General features: G+C 38.5%; 1 protein-coding gene across 2 annotated transcripts in view; it reads left to right on the forward strand.

The window, feature by feature from the left end:
• CHRFAM7A (CHRNA7 (exons 5-10) and FAM7A (exons A-E) fusion) overlaps positions 1-20,895 on the forward strand; it is a 45,826-nt gene that overhangs the window by 5,548 nt on the left and 19,383 nt on the right. For both annotated transcript variants that reach the window (XR_008238286.1, XM_052808314.1), the window contains exon 3: positions 19,324-19,368. Coding sequence is in view for 1 of the 2 variants with exons in the window: in XM_052808314.1 (XP_052664274.1) it covers positions 19,324-19,368 (45 nt within the window). In the remaining variant the exon portion in view is untranslated. The remainder of the gene's footprint in view (positions 1-19,323; positions 19,369-20,895) is intronic.

Here is a 20,895-nt window from a genome sequence, read left to right on the forward strand (position 1 = left end):
TGCTAGTATCAGGACTACATAATGAGGGGCCTGTAAGTGCTGATTGCCTGAATTTAGTTTAGTTCATGAGAAAATAGAGTTAATGAACTGTCTAGTGAGAATGCAAGACGGCATAGTAAATTATACAAAGTGTTGCTAAATGGGAAGCGAAAACAGTGGCAGCATGAGAAAAATGCAGGTTAGGGACACATGAATGAAGAGGAGAGCTAGGAAACTGGGGCAGTGCTTAGAGAAGAGGGAATGCATGACCTGAAAGACAGCAAAGGAGTTTGGAAGAAAGGTAGAATTTAGGTGGAAGAGGATGGGGGGCTAAATGGAAAGAAGGAGGTTTGAAAGGAGTGGGCTTAAAAAAAGCTTCTTTGTCAAGTTAATAAGAACTTTCAAGAGAGAGATCCTAGGTATCTTTCAGTTTGCTTTATTGCTGTATTCCTTAATAGAAAAACCACTGCTCTTAAACGTTTGCAAACAATCTTGCAATTATATCATCCTGAAGTGAAAACAAAGTGGAAACAGCTAACTGGCCAGAAGTGCTCTTCAAGGACATTTGAGTTATTAGAATATCAGAAGATGGAATAAGAGGTTTCTTTTGCTTTTCATAATTATTTGTTTCAATTTTCTTGAAATGAGAAATGCCAAGCAATTTGACAAAAGAAATTAAAAATAACCTACTTCCTCTCTGATTTGCTGAAATCTTGTTTCAAAACTCTTTGCAGGAAAGCAATGTATATTGAACAAAGCCTGATAATAAACATCTCTTTGGATCTGAATCAAAGAATGTTTGGAAATATCTGACTTAAGAAAACTAAGCAAAATTTAAGAATAAGCACAGAAAGAAAATCTTAAACACTAAGGGTATCTGCATACCTTAGTGGCAGGAGAGGAAGAAGGGTTAATTCATGGTCATAGTTGATCAAGGTCATAGCTTCAGTACAATGTCAAAAAAATAAGGAACATGATGTAGAGAAGCTAATTTTTCTCTACATCTCACCTCATGGATATCCCACTACCTGAACAAAAAGCTAGTCTTTGGCCTCTGCCTGTCTAGTATTTCAGTGTTGGCATGGAGTATGAACCTAACTTACGCTTAGGAAAAACTTCCAGCATAAGCATTTTTGACAAACAGATTCTTGAAATACACTGATGTAATTTCCACACTGGATAAAATTACAGCCACCACTTTTTTAAACGCTAATGGAGGCAAATACCTTCTAACATCCTTATTTTCTCTTGTAACATCCATCCCAATAATAGCATCAGAGGAGAATATTCAGCCACTACCTATTGGTTTAGAACGAACACTAGGAATAGGCACAGCAGCAGTGCTGTTCCTACTCTGCTACATCTCATGCAGAATAGTGAATGGCATAGAAAAACAAATATAGTGATCACGAAGGTGTGAATTTTGTGCCTAGCCTGACATTTTTACAATAGACATATTTGTATCTACTGTAAGTTAACACAATTAAAAGAAACGTATCTGAGGGAATTCGATCCCTAAAAATCAGAATATGAAACCTTAGAAATTTATGCAAAATGATCATACACTTACACTGAAAATTACTGCTTAGAAACACAGACATGAAGAACTGGAATACATTGATATATACAGTGATAGTTCAATCTCAATTTTTACTGCTATCTAAACGAGTAGAAGAATCCTACAGTCTTATTTTAGTTTGGAAGGGGCCTCCAGAGGTCATCTAGTCCACCCCCCTGCTCCAGATATGTCTAAATAGATCACGTTATCCAGGACTGCATCCAGTCAAGTACTGAACACTTCCACAGAGAGAGATTCCACAACCTCCCTGGGCAACTTGTTTCAGTATTCAACTATCATCATGGTAGACTTGTTTTCCTAACATCTAAGCAGAACTTCCCATGTTCCAACTTGGGAACAAAACTAAAAAACACTTCTAGAAAAATGATGCACCTTTCCTTCTTCAACAAAATTGGGTACGCAGCATGAAGATATTTTTGGCAAAGTGTACCAGATTTCTTGACTATTTGCAGCAAGGTATGTATTTTGACTTTAATAAAGCCTTTCTGAATAATGTTCTTAGCAGAAAACTAGAGAATAAGGCCTTGGTAAACCCACATGGCAGAACTGGTTAGAAAATCTTAAGAGTAGTTGACAATGGCTCACTTTCAAAATGGTGAGATTTAGTTACGTGGCGAGATTCCCCAGGAACCTATATTGAGTCAGTGTTTTAATTTCATTTCACCTGGAAGATAGAATAAGTAATATTTTTATTACATTTACAGATGACATAAGTTTGGGAGGAGTTCAGAGAATACTGAGGGCAAAATTAGAATTTAATGTTGTCTTGTTGTAAAAGTAGAGTAAAAGGACTGGTTTGACCAATTTGATGCATGTTTTTTTCAAAGCCTAAATTATGTGAAATTTTGAGTACTATATTTTAAGAAATATTTGCATGTACTGGAAATAATCCATCCGCTGGAGGCTTTGGTTGTATTGAATGAGTTTAATCTGATGCCTAAGTGCTTTCTTAACTGGAACCAAAGACACGTCAGTACTGCCTCTGTATGAGGGCAGATATTTGTATTATTTTTATCATTCCATCAACTATTGTAGTCATAGTCCAGACTCTCCCTGTACTAGATCATATGTAAACACAGCTGAAAAGATCATCTTTGTTCCAAAACATTTACAAACTTATTATATATTGATAGACTAGATTCTTTGACCATCAGAATCATTCCTATAATAACTGTTGAAGCTAGATTCTTTGAACATCAGAATCATTCATATCATAACTGTCGAAGCATACAAGACAGTGTTAAATACCACTTCATCATAAAAATGCTAAACTTAAGACTAGAAGAATTATTGCATTGGGATCAGACCAATGGTTTTCTGATATTAATTTTCATTAATATGCCCTCTTAGATTTTTCTAAGGAATTTCAGCAATTTTACTCTGTAGCTGTTGAAAACATTACTGTGTTCTGGGGCTTTCTGGTTTGAATCTAGAATTTATACCAACTTTCTATGTGGAACTCAGGGCACCATTTTGTGAGTGTCCTAAGCTGATCTCAGCACTCTGCTGCTGAAAGAGATGATCCCACTAACTTCTGGCCTCATTTTCCTACCCCTTTGGCTTGTGCCAGTGCCTCTGGGACTGAGCAGTTAGCTGTGTCAATTTTTTGAGTAGTCAGTTTTCTAGATGACCTGTACTTACTTTGGATTTAGATTAGCTTAAACTGCTCACAAACCTCTACCCGTGATTCTTCTTCACTTAAAATCTGTTATATATTTAGCAAAAAACCAAGCTAGTTCCATCTCTCTCTGAGCCAAGTTGCTGAACTTGGGAGAATGCTGGATCAATACTATCTTAGCTTATGACTTCTGTAGCAAGACTTATGGTAACAAACATCGTGGTGGGTATGAATCTGTCCATTTTGGTCAACTCTGATCATAATTTTTTTTTTTTTTACTAGCAGAAGAATCAACACTTAATAATTTATTTAAGAAAGTTGAATTTAGTTATTTATCTGCATGAATATTCAAGTTCTTACTTATGTTGCATAACACCATTTAGTCAGGACTCTTTCATGGCTCCTCCAGACATTTACTAGCTAATTAAATCATTTACTACACAACAGTTTTCGCTTATTTTCCAGTTTCTCCTGCTTCTTTTTTTACTTTCTAGTTAGGGAAAAGAAAAGTGCTGAATAGTTGTTTGTATGTAGTGAGCAGCAGCAGAATCTCAAGAGAAATCCTGTTCCTTTAGGCTGTTCAATTCACTTGTGCAGACCAAAGGAAAAATGAAAGCAGGCAAACTTTCTTATGTTTATCTGAACTCAGTCAAAGTTTGCTCATCCTACATTGCCCTTGGTTACTTGTATGACTTAGATTTATATATTCAAGGGCTTTCGTCCTTGTTTCATTTTACACAGTGTAAGTGATACAGTTAACTTCAATGACTTACATACAGTGCTTAGCAAAGCCTCTGTGTAAGAATCTGCAACTCAGTATTTGCAATCAAATACCCTGGACACACTGGGCAAGATAGTAATGTGAAATACCTTGAAATTTTAAAAAGAAAATTATGCTGTCATTCAAAGAAGCTGAACAGCTTCTGTAAAGAAACAGACTATAAAACAAATATCTCCCCTAAAAAAACCAAAATTATTAAATCTGGAAAGACGAATAAAACCACCAAATCAAGAGGCTTGTTGAGAAATGGTGCTAAAGTTCCTAAGCTGTTTATCAAACCTCAGCAGCCTCTTTGCAAACAATGGTTGTGGCAGAAGCTCATCAAATCTGCATTATTCTTTTAATCTTTAGCATTCATTTGTGTACATTAGAAAAAGTCTCTCCAAGCTTTATTCTCCTCTCACTTTGCTGCTTGATCTTTATTCTTTCCATGCTAAAGGGAGAAACTATTTGCACTTTCATATTGCAGCCATTTCCATTCTACCATGATTTAATTCTGAGAGTTTAGAAAACTGGAACAGTGCTGGGATATGCTTTGTGATATTTTTAGTTAGTTTAATACCTATGAAAATTACTGGATTATAACAGAAAACAGAGTATTCTGCTTCCCCATGAAATATGAAGAACAGATGTTTTCAAATAACAGTCTAAAATATTCTGATAATTGATCTATTTAAACAAGCAGACAACACTGCTCCCTACCCTACTGAGGTGAGATACTGGTACACTGAGAGAAACTGCAGCCTTTTTTCTGTGATATTTGTCCATTTTTCCTGTGCTTCTAAATATCTTCTGGCTTTGACTATTTTTTCCTTCAGCATCTTTCTTTTACCTAGTCTTCTCAAGCAGTGTTAGATCTGGAAAGATATTTTAAACACAGTCTATATTCTGTAGGATGGAATGGGAAGCAATGAATTTACACTAATTTAAGGCATTTTGCAGGAAGGAATAAAGGACTGACTAAAGGCTATTAAAAAACCTCTTGACAATAGTTAAGTGGAGGACATAGAGATGTTCCTTCTATATGAAAATCAGAACTTCTGTTCTGCTTTCTGGTTCCACAGGAGAGGTCTTTGGAATTGTAATACAAATCAGTTGGGGTTTTTCTGTTTGTTTTTTAATATGAGTAAAGCAAAGCAGTTTCTCTAACATTTTCCTCATCCTTTACGATATAAATAATCAGCACAAATCATAGAAGCTCAGTACTTCATTTCTTTGTTTTCTAACTACATTGGTATGGATGCCCCATTAACTGAAAAAGTGAGTAGACATCTACTGGTATGCCACTTGTGATGAAGAAGGTTTGCATCCTTACTGTGAAAAGTATGGTTAAGGTCCTAGAAAACAGATTCTGTTGTGATGGATTGCTGTAGAGCAAGGGACCAGAATATAAAGCTTTCACATTTTACACAGGACCTCTTACAAGAACAACAGAATTTGCAAAGTCACATCATCTAGTAATTATTACTAGTCCTCAGTAATCAGCTAATAAAACAAAATTACAGCACAAGACATAATTTCTGTGAGTCAGGTCTGGCTAGTTAATACTTGTTCTTATACAAAGCTTTTAATTTACAGAAGTTTGGGGACTGAAATGAATATACTCCCTGTAATACTCAGAATCGTTCCTCTTTTTTTTTTTACAGACTCTATGCAGTTAAAATGACAGTATTTCTGTCATATTCAAGAACTAGACAATACATCATGTCACTACTTACTTAATACATAAGTTCGTGTCCTTTGTTTTGACCCATATGGATCACCTTGTTACAGTCTGTGGAAATTTGTATGAAATGTTTGAAAGCCCCATATTTATCTTTAGCAATGTTCTTGTCCTTGGATAGCGGAACTACACTGATCTGCATTGGCTGAGAATCTGGCTCCATAAAGTACAAGTATTAGATCAGCGTTTTCAAACCTTCTTTGCCTGTTAAATTACTTCCCTGTTCCCAGGCTCCTGGGAGATCAACAGGTTCAGTCCGAGCTGACACACTCTGTGTGTGCAGTCTAGTCTCTCTGCTGGTCTGCTGCGGTTTTTGTGCACACACAGACTAATTACATGCTCTGTAAATCTGGTGCTTCTTGGGAAAACCTGTTTTACTGTGCACACAAAGATGGGAGTTATCTTGGCTCTCCCTGGATTTGATTTGCCTCTGACTGCAGTGTCAATGTGCACTGAGGAAGGAGTTCAAATGTAGGTGCCTGTCCCTGCTGGACCCATTTCTTTCCTGGGAAGGCTGCTGAAAGTGCTGTGAGAAGATGCTGTGGGCTGGATGAATTATCTGGGGAAAAGCAACCCACACCTAACCATCACGGCCTCTGCCCTGCTCCTGTGACGTGATCTGTGTGGGTCCACAAGTTGACAGGGAAGGTGCTGCAGCAGTTTTGGCGATGATGGCAAGGGAAGGCAGGAAGTGCTGCTAAAGCAATGTCCCTAACCTCTGACACCATCCTTGGGAGCACCTGTGTTACCAGAGGAGCTTGAGGACTAGATTAGATTACCAGTCATGGTCTAACATTTTTAAATGGTAGTCCTGATGGGCTCTTGGAACAATCGAGTAGGTGGTATTCTGTTTCTGTTCTCTGTTTCATTTTAGGGCTGTATTCTCAGACCTGTGCAGATACAGTGCCTGCTTTTCTCTCTGAAAAGCACACACTATAAAAGGTTTTCAGTAATTTACAAATCTAATAGTGCTGACAGTGGTTGAACAAAGCATTGTCAATGGATTGCAAGCAAATACTTTTCTATCTATGAACAGCGTATTAATATAGAAACATTCAAATGTTAATTACTTCAAATTTAGATGATACAGATGTGAATTCTTCAGTTTCTCCTGAACTCCTCACCATGTTTGCCTGAACAGAATACTAAATAATCCAACTGTTCCCAATCTAAATATATCTCTGAGTTACAAAAAAGGAAAAAGAAAAAAAAAAAAAAAAAAAGGGAAGACGATCTCACAATGTGTTGGCAGCAGAGAGCATATATGTACAAGCGCTTATATAGGAAACGAAATCTTTTAACATTCACCTAGAACTTTAATTACTTACATTATTTATTTTTAACGTGTTAACTTATTTATTTTGAATTTTTAATTTATTCAAAATTAAAAGAATTATTTTCCAAGAATAACCAGAAGAAGCCTGAAGTAAACATATATTCAGGTTTAACCTTCACTTACGCTTGCATGTTCATGCCTGTTATCTGAAACTAGAATTTGATTTGTAAAAAGGAAAGGCTGTTAACACTGGCTTCAACAACAGCTAACTGGGAAGTGCTAAGAGCATGGCAGGAAGCCATGCTGCTGCTCCTTGGGAGCAACGTAAGAATATGATATTTATCCAGTTCATGTCTCCAAAATCCTCTGGTAGTGATGTGAAGCCATATTTGCATGGTCTATAATCACGCCTCCGTATTGCTTATATGATCCTTATAACAGAGTAGCCTGAAGGGAATAATCAATAACCATGTGCAGAGTTGGTGGACCCACGCACATGTTTAATTATACAGCGCTACTACTTCGGACTTTCATTGGCTTGTTTTCTGTGTTCAGCTGTGAGTATTAACATATTTCTGTGGTTGGCATCCCCATAATTACTCTCAATAACTGCAGAGTTGTGTCGGTTAAGTATTTGAGAGGAAAGAAGCAGGCCTTTTACCTACTACCACCAATGCTACTAAATGCAAGAATGAAGACAGAAAAAATAATGAGCACTGGTAAGTTTGACTAAACCACTCACTGAGCTCAAGAAATTGAAATAAGCATTTTTATGGATTTTGGAGTGCTCGCTCCCTCTCCGACTCCATGCAGACAGAAATGTTCTTTTCACAGGAGAGAGTTTGCTCTTTTGTGTTGCAGAAAACAGCAGCCTGAAGGACTGTGTAGGTGTTCCGACATTTCAGTCATGAGACTTGTTGCATTTGTGGAGAGACAGACACACAGTTGATTTTCATCAATATATTCCTTTGTCAGTTTCTTCATCAGTGGTTCTTTACAGGCATTAAAGAGAAGTGGAGGCCATATGGATTTTTAGGGAAATTTGAAAATTAAGACCCTGTAAAAGAGGACTGTCAAACCTGTCCCTCAGAGGATATAGGGTGAGGAATAACTAGAATTTCTGTAATGCTGATTCACCCTCTCTTCCTGAGTTATTAAGGTGTCTTTGTAATACTTCTGTGTCCAGAGCTGCAGAGACGTTCAGCAGGTTAAGCAATGTATTTTGTACTAAACCCTTCTCTAGGGAATTTTTTAATTGCAGTGGTGATGTCTGTGCTGTATCCTAGATTGAACAGAGACCCCAAGACATCAAGGATAATGGATTATGTTACATATCACAGGCATTTTGGAGCTATTCCTTCTTGCTTAATTTGCCTACACTTGGAAAGATGGAGATAAGATAGTATAGTTAGAGAAACTGTCTGGGATGAGTAATGGCACTTTGCTAACTGGTCCTCTGAAGCTGGCTTTAACTATGTCCATTTGTAGTCGACAGAGCCATTCCTTGTGACTGTGTCCTAGTCAGACGCCTCTATCTCTATGGCTCTGGTGTTCCTCAAAGGTTCTGCAGTTTCAGCATGTGAACGGATGCTAAAACATGGACAACGTGCTCTGGTCAGGGGTGGAAATTTCGGTTGCAGTTATTCACGAGAATAGGATAGAAGAATGCCAGCAGCAGGCTGGTGGTGGAGCTGTGTGCTCTGATCACACAAAGGGAGAGGAAGACACAGCTTTGTGTTCAGCTCCTTGTTCTCCCATAACTTTCTCTTCTCTCCTTGAAGAAATCACCTGCTTTCCTTCACTTCAGTTTGCTAAATATACATGCTATAACAGCATTTCCATATGACTTATGAACATTTTGAGGAGAAAGCCTTAATAAAAAGTTGAACATGACTTAAAGTTGATTAGCAAGAATAAAATTAGAGTCAAATCCTTTGATATAATGCTGTCCTGGCATTACTGGTACATCCAGGGGTAACAACCTGACCTTTCAACTTCCATGTTTTGCAGCTAACCTCTAGGCAAATAAATCAAGTTCAAAAGCCTTGATTCCCTCTTGTTTTAATGCTGTCTAAGGAGTGGGGCTACAGGGGCTCTATTATTCCCTCTTAGCCTGTGGAATGGTTTGTAGTTCCCAGATCCCAGCATGCATTTGGAGCTGGGATGCCTATCTGTGTCAGACTGGCAATGATAATCAGCACCTAGAGCCAGTATTTAACACTAATTCAGGGCTCAATCCTCTCAATGGGAGTCTGCCATGGAATACAATGGAATCAAGAATTATTTGTAAATAAAGCATCAGAACACGATTATTACTTTGCATGGTTGCAATAAATGTAACTGCACTTTAAGCTCTATGCTATGTTTAATAATTGAACTGAGTGAAACCTACAGTGAACCATGGGCATTCATAAGATGATAACTTGAAAAACTGCAACCTCCCCCTCTTGCTCTTCAAAAGAATATTTTTTTCACACAAGACGTGCTGAAGTATGTTATTAGGTATGCTGTACTCTACTCATTGCATACGCCTGATCCCTGCTTGTCTTTGCAAAGATGAATGTGTTCAAATATAAATACAATCTCTTGTTAACAATGATGTACTGAAAAAAAAAGAAAAAAGACTGCTATTACAATTATGTCCCCATGGTAACAGAAATGGTACATCATGAGGCTCTTAGACATATTTATAATCTCCGCTTCTTTTCTGTGAAACTGCGTGAAAATACATCTCAAGCCCACTGCCAGGACAAAGCCCTATTACAGTCAATGACAAGCATGACTGTCAGACCCTGTCAGAGTATATATGGAACAGAAATACATTCCCACGTTTTAAGGAGGCTGCTCATGCAGATGCTCTGCCCAGAGTTAAGATGGCTCTTCTATGCTTTCTCCAGCAGCTTTTCTGCTGTGTAAGATTTGCATCCATCTGGGAAGACCTGGGTATGTTTTGAGCAAACTCCACCTTTCTTTTAAAGTAAGATAAAGTAGTTGGGGAGAGAGCAAATGCTTCTTGCAAAAGCAAGTAGGATTAGTTGGTGTGGAGAAACCACTGGATTTTTTCAGACTTGCAAAATAGAGCGCACACAGCACAATTTAAAAAAAAAAACCCAAACCAACAAACAACCCCCCCTCAGAATTTCACCTGAATTAAGTTAAGCAAAGCAATCAGACTCCTCATTTCACATTCCAAACTCAACTTTAACCCAGGTAAAATTCAAATGACATTTCTCTAATTTTTATTTTAAAGAAAAAATTAAGATATTCAAAAGGCCAAAAATGAGTACTTATTCCTACTCCAGCAGTACAGAATGGTTTAGTAACATTTTAGCATTTTAACTCTAGAAACTTTAACAGAACTTTAGCTTTAAGCAGAAGCATATTTGTCTGTTGTATTCAGGTTTACTTCCCCACTGTTTTGTTTCTCTCCTTGTGCACCTGAACAGTGCATGGGACAGGTGAACTCCAGGCTTCAATACCCACGCAGAACACATACCTGAAAAATCCCCATTTTTTTTTAGACTTACACATAGGTCAAGGTCTACAGTCACTAAGTCTGAATTGTAACTGTGGGTAAGCTCATAGCAAACCTCGTATTAAATATGTGCTGGCTCAAGTGTTAAACACAGACCAGAACTGTAGCTAGTCTAGTGCTCAGGGCATCTTTCCACCACTCACACCAGGAGATTTCCTCTCCTCCTCTCCCATTCCCTTCCTCCCAGCTGCTGGATGCCGTTTCTCACCGGTGTTGCCAGTGACTCGCAGACCATCCTATTGCAGTTTCCATTGCATAAAACCAGGAGCTCACCGTAGTGGGCTTCACCATGGCTAAAGCTTGTGCCTCTGCATACCTTATCCAAGGACCTCTCTGCACCCAACAGCAGATGCTTGTTTCCATTTGTGGTAACACTGCATTACTTCTGCTCTGTTCCTCAGCCTGTCTCTTCTGCTTGTCCTTGCTACTACATGCAAACATCTGGAACTAATGTCAGCAGATGTGGCAGTCTAAGCTGCTACATGTTGAGCTGTGTAACTGTGCAAAGACTGCACTGCTAAGGATATTTATAGAAGTGCTGAAATCTGTAATGCTATGTAATAGTTTCGTAGCAGTACTGTAAAGTATTCATTTGGCACTGTTGCACTGTTATTTGTAGCTAGGCACCATTTTCCTTGTGTTTAATTTGCTGAAAATAATATGCTTGTAGGTTAGAAGGAAGATTTACAAAATCATTTTTTAAAAAGCATTTGTTAATTTTCTACTCATTTAATCCCATTTATAATGATTCAGTAAAAAATCCCACCAAAATAAGAAATAGTCTGAACAATTTCACATGTTCCTGATGGAAGGGACATGCTTACAAACTGCTAAGACAGGAATATGCTCTACAAATACTAAGTAGCATATGCCATAAGAGTAATACCCAAAAGTTAGACCCAGTACAGCGTAGCTGGCTAGCTTTAAGTACTGCTGGTACTGTTTTAGTCCACAGCCCAGGTAATAAAGAAAATGGCATTACACGTATATATGTAGGACAGACTAGATGTATGCATTTCAAAGGAAGATGACGTAAATAGATATTGCTTTGAAATAAATCTTCCATATCTTGAACTTTAAACATTACACTCTGATTAAGTAAACATCTATGAAGATAGGTCATATTTTGAAGGTGAGAAGTTGCATAGAATTGAAGATGGGGACCCCAAGATGGGGTCTTGGCTGTCACAGAGCACTATCTGCTAAAGAGACGTAGCTTGAGCTGGAATGTTTGGTTTATCCAGCATTATTTCTAGTAAGTGTGGCCCACTCCTGAATTTGTACAAGAAGTAGTTCTAGTAAATATAGCCAGACAGAGGACTCACTGAATGTAGGTCATGGTTCTAAAACAAAACAAGAACAATAAATAAATAAATAGAATGAGAGTGCAGAGTCAGACCTTAATCCCACCTGTCTCATGCAGGAGACTTCACTGGATTACAGTGGCCCTTTCCTACAAATATGTATAAATTTTTTATAAAATTGAGCCAATATATACAACAGTCATTAGCCTGAACACTTTGCATGGATGATTCAACTCTTTCACAAATACTCTTCAGCTGCATTCTCTTTTTCAGCTGTATATTCTAGCATAGGTTCTTGTTCAGCTCTGCTGCACCATTCACATGATGTGAAGAGGCTGATTTTTTAATTCAAATGGGAAACAAAGGAACTGTCATTGCATCTGGGATTGGTACTGCCACTCTGTCCTTCAAGATTATGGAAAGTGCTTAGGACAGCAGGTTGTGTTGGGAATATGCCAGAGATTTGCTCTGCATTGTTCCTGGCTAGAGATTCAGGGGACTTCAAGAAACTTCACTCGCTGTAGCACAAATGAAAGTGTGGGCTAGGGGGAGAGTGAGGAGGGGGTGTCCCTACAGGGAAACTGTCTGTTTCCCATATAACTCTAAGTATTTCAGTTAGTCCCAGAATAGCCATTTATTGCCTTGCTCCTCTTTGAATTTACAGTCCAAAGTCAGCCTTCTTAAAAAATAAAAATGGATAGTGGCAGCAATCTGTGCCAGTCTGTGTTATCTCCAGCAACAAAACTCCACTTTCCCCAGTCAGGAGCAATTCTACAGAGCAGTTGTCTATTTCAAAGACCTTCAGCATGTAGAGAGTATGAAGAGCAATTCATATGCCATCCATCACAAATCTAATAAACCTAAGAGCTCAATAGAAAAGAAGTTTTCTTTTCAAATTTCACTTTAATTAACCATTCACATTTTGGTTTGTCTTAAGATTTTAATTCTTTGATTAAAAAAAGCTAGAAGAAATTAAATCAAAGATCAAGAAGCACACAAAGGAAGGAAGACATTTTCAGGCTGGTTTTCAGAAATTTAACTGCAAAACTCACCTTAATGCTACAGGAGATATTTAGCTAAATCCTGAGAACAGCTGCAATACCTTATCCCTAAAGGTCTGAAAGAGCCAGAGGGAGTCTGAGTTGGAAGGTAAGTCACAGAGTCATATATCATCCTAGCAGTGAGGGTGCCTCAGGGCTGAATTTGGCTTTGAAGTAGAATATGGAAGAGAAGAAATGGTGATGTCCTAAATGCCTTCAACTTTCACTGAGGTCACTGGCAGCATGGAGTGATGAAAATGATGAAGACCAACTTTCAGGAGGTTTTTAGCACCAACAGAATCAGGGCAAATTAGCAGCTGACGTAAAGGGAGCTGGCCTAAGGCAAGCACAAGCCCGAGGCCAAGTCATGCAGAATTGGCACACTGTGCTGACTGGGCTGTGTAGTAAGACACATCATCTTAAACTCTGTTTAACAGTTTAAACAGTTTGCAACAGTTGCTGTGATTTTGAAGGAGTGTTGCTTCCTAGCAGTAGGCTGTACCACTACAAGATTAAGTCACAGATGTCAGAGCTCTGTTTTTGTATAAAAATCTCACCGATACGGCAAAAGTCGGAACACCAAATATAAATGTGTGTTTAAGTTTGAAGTGGTCTCGAGAAAAATGCAGTGAAACAGTAAAAATCTGTATTTTCCACTTCTGACTTTTTTTGAGTAATTTTGCACTTTTTGCATCTGTTTTCAAGAAATCAGAAATATTCTGTGGCCTGTTCCTGATGTTAAGCCTCACATGCTGGATCATGGAATATTATTAATATTATTTATGCATTGGTAATGCCTGTTTATATAGCATTTTCTGCATAAATGGAAACGTGCTGTAAGCTGAGTCAAAAACATTTTACTATGATAAAAAGGTATATTGCTGACGACTGGAGAAGTGAAGGGTAATTGCACTAACCTATTCCTTTTGTGGTGAAAAGGAAGTCAGGCGGGGAAGAGGCATCAGGAATTCAAATCTCTTTCATCTCACAATTCCTGTACACTGCCTTTTTCTTCATCTTTATGTTGCCTAAAAAACCTGTTTCACATTGCCAACTCTCCGTGTAGCTTTTTATTCCTATGCAAAAACCCCAAACATTCCTTAATTCTATCCAAATTTGCATTTTAATTAATCTTGCATTTTGGCAGGTACAATGTAGGTGATACCTTAGGCTTCAGGGGTAATGAATATGCACCCATTACAGGGCAGCCTGACTCTGCACCCTCTGCTACGTTCTTCAAGATCAAGACTCGCTGCAGCTACAGCCCCCACCTGTGGAGGACTAAAGGTAGTCCTTGGCAAGCAGCTGCAGTTGTCATTTCAGTGTCCTTGCAGAAGCATCAGGCTGGCTTTTTTAAGTAACTGTTTTTTATCCTCACCCCTGAGATAGCAAAATTCAATTTTGCCTGCACCACCAAGAAGCCTTGAGCCACCGTTAATACAAAAGTCTAGCATATGAGGAAAGGATAATTGCGGTAGTCTCCCATGTTGACTTAGTGTTATAAAGAATGCGAGGTCACTATGGTGTTTTCAGATGGGCTCCAGGTGGGTGAAGCTGGACCACATGCTACTCTGGCCTATCCTATGTTGACCACACAGGGCGCTGGTGTGCACCAGCATGGTGGGCAGGAATGAGGAAATCCAGCCCTTTCACTACTCTCCATAAGTTTCGAGGAGCTCAGATTAATCTTGTCACTATGGCTGCCTAAAGTATGGCCATAGCATCAATCTTTTGTCAACTGGCCGTTTTATGAGTGCTTAAGTCACCCTCCAGCCTGTTCTCTCAGTACTAATCCTATAAGAATTCAGCCTTTATACAGTTTAGTGAGCTGAGTGCATGACCCTGAAAAGGAAGAGGAAGAAAACCCCAAGCTGTGTTAAGCAAAAATTAAGCCTAACAGGGTTTTAAATGATGTGGGAAAAAAATGTCATTAGGTGCTAGTAATTTGACATTGTGGATCAGAAGATGTTGAGAATGTTTAATAAGCAAGTGCTGAGACAATAAGGTAAGAGCTAATGAACTGATTAACCTGCTGCTTTCAGTACGATGACATTCAGGCAAACAAAAGTGAAAATCTATATAGGGAGTGCCTTATGTGTCTCTCACTGGCTGCCAGGCCATTTTTAACTTTAGACTACAAGTACTAACTTCAGTCTTGCTACAAGGTACCAGTCAGGAACCTAGCATTATTGCTATAACAAGGGATGCCTTAAAATGTTTTTACAAACTCTTTTATTAAGGTTCGTAGTAACTGAAGCTCAGTTCAAAGAGGCATTACTTTTTCTGTAATTTAGGTGAGATTCAACCATGTAAACATCAAGAATGTGGATTTGAAGTGCAAGAATTACAGCTGATAGATTTTAGTTAGGACATCACTTTATGCAAGTCTTCTGGAAAGTATGTGCTTCTTGCTGCATGTCACTGCATGTCACTTTATAGGCATGCAGGCTTATTTTACTGCTTTTTCCTCTTGCTTTTTGCTGCATAACTTTTCTAGCGTGGATACTACACATGCTGACATCCTTTTGAAAGTCAGCAGATAATATTCCTTACAAAGTTTGCCATGTCCAGGCTAATGCCTTTCACAAAGCATTGTCAAATTTCTATCTCTTCTTTATATATTCTGTTGAACACAGGGTAAGGGAAAGATAATGTGAGAATCTGATATTGTGTTTCCAAAGGTGATCAGTCTGACAGACTGTTTAAATTGAAAAGATAGACAAAACTAGAGATCGGAATTGGAAGAAAGGAGACAGTGCAATTCCCTTAAAAAACGTCCAGAAGTTGTTACCTCTACCTTCAGAAATTAATGAAGGACCATTCAAGTCTTCCTGATGTCAGCTACTTTTCCTTCATTAACTACAGTGCCATGAAATAATGTGACAAGCAGTCCAGTAGCAATTCGCCACCTGCCCTCACAGATCATGATACAGTTATGAATCAAGTAGACCAAAGTAGCCTCCCACCCACTTCCCACTGTGTGAACGAAACCTAACTCTTCCATTAGCTGTGCTACTTGGCCAGTACTATCTGAACAGCAAGTAACCTAAAGTAGCTAGTATGGGAAAAAAACACACGAATCCAAACAACATGATACAGTTTCTGGTCTCGTTCTCTGACTAATTTTCCCAGCATCTCAGAATATATTGTGAAGTCCTTTTTCTTTGCTCCTTTATAGTAGAAGGGGTTTGTAATAGGAGCTGCCTTGCTTTTGTGTTCAACATTTTTTCTGTAAGTAAGTGTTTACGAAGTACTGCAAAGTGACAAAAACTAGTGAAGTTCTATGAAGCATTTCAAGCCCACCCATCATTTTATGGGGAAGTACTGCACATCTCTAATGAAAAACAGTGTTAATGCAGTTTGCTGTAAAGCTTTTAGAACAGTGTCCAAAAAACTCTCCTAGTTGGGAGAAACCCTGCAGGATGTCTCCTGCCTCACCTTTCACCAGCTTCACTTGGGAACACAGAGAGGGACAAACCCTCTAAAATCAGAATCTTTCCTCTAGTGATGGGTGAGTCAATCCAATAATGACTAAAATGTTGGCAGCCATTTGCTCCAACAAACACTATGCAGCGAAGTTTCTATAGCTGAGGAGCAATGATGGGATTTATGATTTAAACACTGATGGAACCTTAAATATAGTGATCTGAGTGGGAGTTACTTTGTTCAAATATACTCTTTCAGGCTCTAAATGCTTAAAATAACAGAAAGAAACACCAGGAAAACAGCATGGGCCGTCTTCATTTAGGGCTTGTCTTCACTGTACAAGTTACTTTTGAGTCAATACTCTCAGGATACCCTCTTTAAGCTAGGTTTGAGTGAAAGATCACACTTCAGAATAACTCTTGGCTTTGAGAATACATCTGCAGAGTCTCCTGCAGGCAAACCTGCGATGGCTCTGCCATGTGCCCAGCTGCCTGGCAGTGGCAGGCAGCTGAATCATTCTGCCAGCAGCACAGCTGGATTAGAAGTCTGCTGTCCCCCTCAGCTCTGCTAGTTTGACTGCTCAGTGATGGCTGTCTAATCTGGTTCTGTGATGTGTGCTGCTTGACAGTAGAGCTCCTTTCTGGTACTCCTAAAATAGTTCATCTGACTATGCTGTGGGATCAGGGCTTCAAAATAAATCCCCATGCCGTATCATTAGCTTAAGCATCAGCAGAACTCCAGCTTTGGTACAATCTTTTCCTGCTACTGAAAAGGGAATTTTTGAAACATCACTAATCTAAGGCTGGGGCCATTCATGTGTAGAAAGAGATCACACTGGGAATAAAATGTGAGTTTAACTCAGAATTTAACCAAGCAGGAGTACATGCCATTCAGCTAATAGTCCTGAAACAAGCTTCCCACAACATAATGGATTCTGAATTGCTCTGCACTTTTGAGTAGCCAGTTACGCCTGTGCAAAGCAACACAATTACTGTCTGCCCTGCAGAGAAACCACACAGCAGTGGTGCTCTTGGCTTTGCTCCGGTGCAATAGATGGGACATTCCATTATAGGAACTTGTCATATTCATCTGGGACAGCACACAGAGCTTTGAGAAAATGCTATCGAACTTTTAATGATAAGTTATCGTTGGTGGTATTTACATCTGACCTAAAGATGGCTATGACGAATGGAAACATATAGAGGTTTTACATGTCCTTAATTTGCAACACTTGTATATAGACTTTAGTTTATAGTGATATGAATGATCTCTTAAGGGTTGTTTCTTCATTCATGAGTTACAGGTCCCATGCAAACTGGTTCTGTTGTGCTTTAACACTATAAGCAGGTTGTTGAGAGAGGCACCAAATTAATGTTTGTATGGCTACAGAATAACAGCTACTATTGCAAATTAATTACTACTTTGCCTGGTTGACATCTTCAGCAATGCCTTCAGCATGCTAATTCAATGCAGCTTAATAATGTATTCCTGAAACCAAGGGGTTAAAGAGACCTGTTTCCCCAGGATGCCATTTAAATGAATTGTCCACTTGAGATACTTTTGAAAAAGTAAGGTTCATGGAGGTGATGAAGCAGAAAATAGAGAGGAAGGGTGCTGAATCACTAGCTGTGGTCTGTGCTTCCTTCTATTTTTTATTTTACTTTTCATTTTAAAGGAAGGTAGGAGCGTGCATTTGAGGGCAGACTTTATTAATGCACAATACTGATCTTTACCTACAATCTTTTTATTTGTCTGTATGTTGTACATCTAGTTGTGATTATACATGACCTAGTAACACTGGCATACATTTACTGATGCTGCTCCTCAATAGGCTTCATTTACTTTAAAAATGCCATTGTCCCTTGCACTGTATTTGATTTTACATGGTGTGTAACTTTTTACTATTGTGCTGCTCTAAAATGGCTTCAATTAAAGGTCTCTCAGGAATTTTGTTCTGTTAGAAGTCCACCAAACAACAGCAAAAGAGTAAAGAGTATTGACCTTTAGTAATGAGTATTATCAAAAAAAGAAACCTGTGGGGGCTTTGTGGGGGTTTTTTTGTATGGAATGTGATTAAACCTTTTTTTTTGGCCATTTTTGGGCATTTAGGAACAACATTTAAGTTCAAGAGTGACAGATTTAAGTTCAGAGGTCTAGACTTATGAGCAGCTCTGATAGTTGCTGCTGTACAGGTGACTGAAACTTGCTGTGACACTTCCTTAGACTGTAAATGAAGCTTTGCTGTTGGGACAGAGATTGTGTCTTCAGTTTGGAGAATGTGTAATACTGACAGTATATATAGTGTATTCCATTAGCTTCACACAACCCAGGTGGATACTGACACAGTACCTCCACAGAAATAAGGTCACCAACATTTTCCTGTGTCTGAGAAGTGAAGAATTAAACTCTTTAACTAAGTGCAGCATTAAGATGCCTATTGTGTCACCTAAGCTTACATCAGATAGTCACAGGAGGCAAGGGGGAAGGCCTTCAAATTGGAACTGTTCCAGGAAGAATAATAATGTTCTGCCCTGACAACAGTTTTCTGGTAAAGCCGATACAACACTTTTTGTATAGTTCCACTGGTATCAGTGGTGCTGCTTGCCTGATAAGAAGCTACTCAATATGGCCTCAACACACATCATCTGAGCTTAGTCACACTTTCTTTGTTCAATATTTTTTCTACTACCTGCATATGTCTGGTGTGTAAGGTTAATTAGTGAGAGGGCTGCTCCTAACAAAGGTGAGACAGGCAACCCCTACTGTAATCTGCTTTGCCTTTTGAGATTCTTTTTTAAAGAAGAAGCCCTAGGGAAGAGTCTGGCAGACTCAGGATACCCTCAGGAAACAGTTTGATTGACTGTGGTAATAAGAAATACATTAAAAAGTACCTGTGAAAATATATGTTGCAGTAAGTTAGAGGCAGTGATTCTCTTTACTTTGAAAGGTATCTTAGCACAGCTGGCTATTTCATAATAGTCAAATATATTTACCGGTGCTGTTTTATCTGTATGGTACTAAGCTGTCGTTTGGTTTTGTCGTCTTCCTCTCCTTCCTCCCAGGATGAAAAGAATCAAGTATTAACAACAAACATCTGGCTACAAATGGTAAGTTTTGAAAGTATGTTTTTTTCCCCCTTTGGTGTTTGAGTTTAATCAGGTGAGGGGTTTGAACTTTAGGAAACTTTCAAGCTTTTGTTCTGTGTCTTGCTACATAGTGGACAAAGCTAAGGTGAATGGAAAACTGTAAGGCTGAGATTTAGGTCTTGATGTTTCAGATATTTCTGGAAACTTTTAAGAATTTGAGTCACTACATCTAAGTAAGTTACTAACTCATTGTAGTTGATTTAGTCATGCTAAACTCTTAATCATTGTAAGATAATGGTGTCCTAAGAGTCCCAGGTAGAGTAACTTTAGTTGCAAGTGCCTTATCACTCATTTCAACAAATCCATTATGTTGCAGAAAATAATTTGATTGTGAAAGATAACTACACATGCAAGAAATGCATTTCATCTGTAATAGCTGTTCTGATCAGCACTCTGAAAATTGCCAGATGGTTCTTCAGATACAGGGGAAAAATTGTGCCAAAGAGGTTCATTATCTCCTGAGAGCTGCAGCCACTGTCCTAACTGAATGTCTCTGCCATCCTCCTTGCTTTGCTGTCTATCTCCTTAAGAAACGGCAGGAGGATTTTAATTAAAATGGCCATGCTGTTCCCATGTTGTTCAAAATGTTGTTGTTTAAACATAGGTCATCATCAGAAGTTAACTGTGAACATGAGAGGTTTTTTATGCTACTTCTCTAAATTCTGTATCTCAGTTACATGAATAAAATGGGTATTGGAACACCAGTTCAGTTTCCTAATGTTCAGCTGGGAACAGTATACTTTTTCCTGGTTTCCCAGTTTGTTTTGCCCACATAGGGTGTTCATTTTTCAAACAGTAGCTTTATTTTACCTTTTGTTGCAATGTCTAGTTGTTATAGTTGTCACAGAATTTCACATCCTCTCTTACTACTTAACTATTGCCACCGCTAGATACCACAGCAGGGAACTTTGCCCCCATTAATTCATGGCTGGCATTGCTGGGCAGGAGTAAGTTTCACTCACTTTTTAATAAATGGAACAGATAATGGAATATTCAAGAACTTTGTGAGAGTATTTTGAGTTTCTTTTCTCTGAAAGGTTAACTAATGAGAGAGCTGCTCCTACGCAAAGGAGCCTACACAGATTTATTCTGACTTGAGTGGTTATTTTTTTGCATTAGTTTTAATTAAGACTTAGAATTAAGAAGATGCTTCTTACCATGCTGACCACTGGGGAGCTCCTAATGCTTCCACAAAACATTTCTACCATAAGTTTGTGCTTTACAAAGACGGGGTGATATGGGGAGCTTTATCCATACTATAGCAGCTAGGATGAGAATTTGCTATTAGTTGAATTCCCATCTGTGTTACAGAAACTGAACTGTTTGGGTTAAGTAAAGGTTTACAGAAGAGTTTTATTATTCAAGATAATCACGCTACACCTTTCAGTTTCTTTAACCAGTTCATTCAGTTTAAAGGTATTCATTTTTCTTTTATTGTTAACATTTTGTAAAGAGCACTTCTCTTGCACTGTGGTAGGCCTTGGGAAA

The sequence above is a fragment of the Harpia harpyja genome, chromosome 14 (assembly GCF_026419915.1).
Source record: "Harpia harpyja isolate bHarHar1 chromosome 14, bHarHar1 primary haplotype, whole genome shotgun sequence".
Classification (NCBI taxonomy): domain Eukaryota; kingdom Metazoa; phylum Chordata; class Aves; order Accipitriformes; family Accipitridae; genus Harpia; species Harpia harpyja.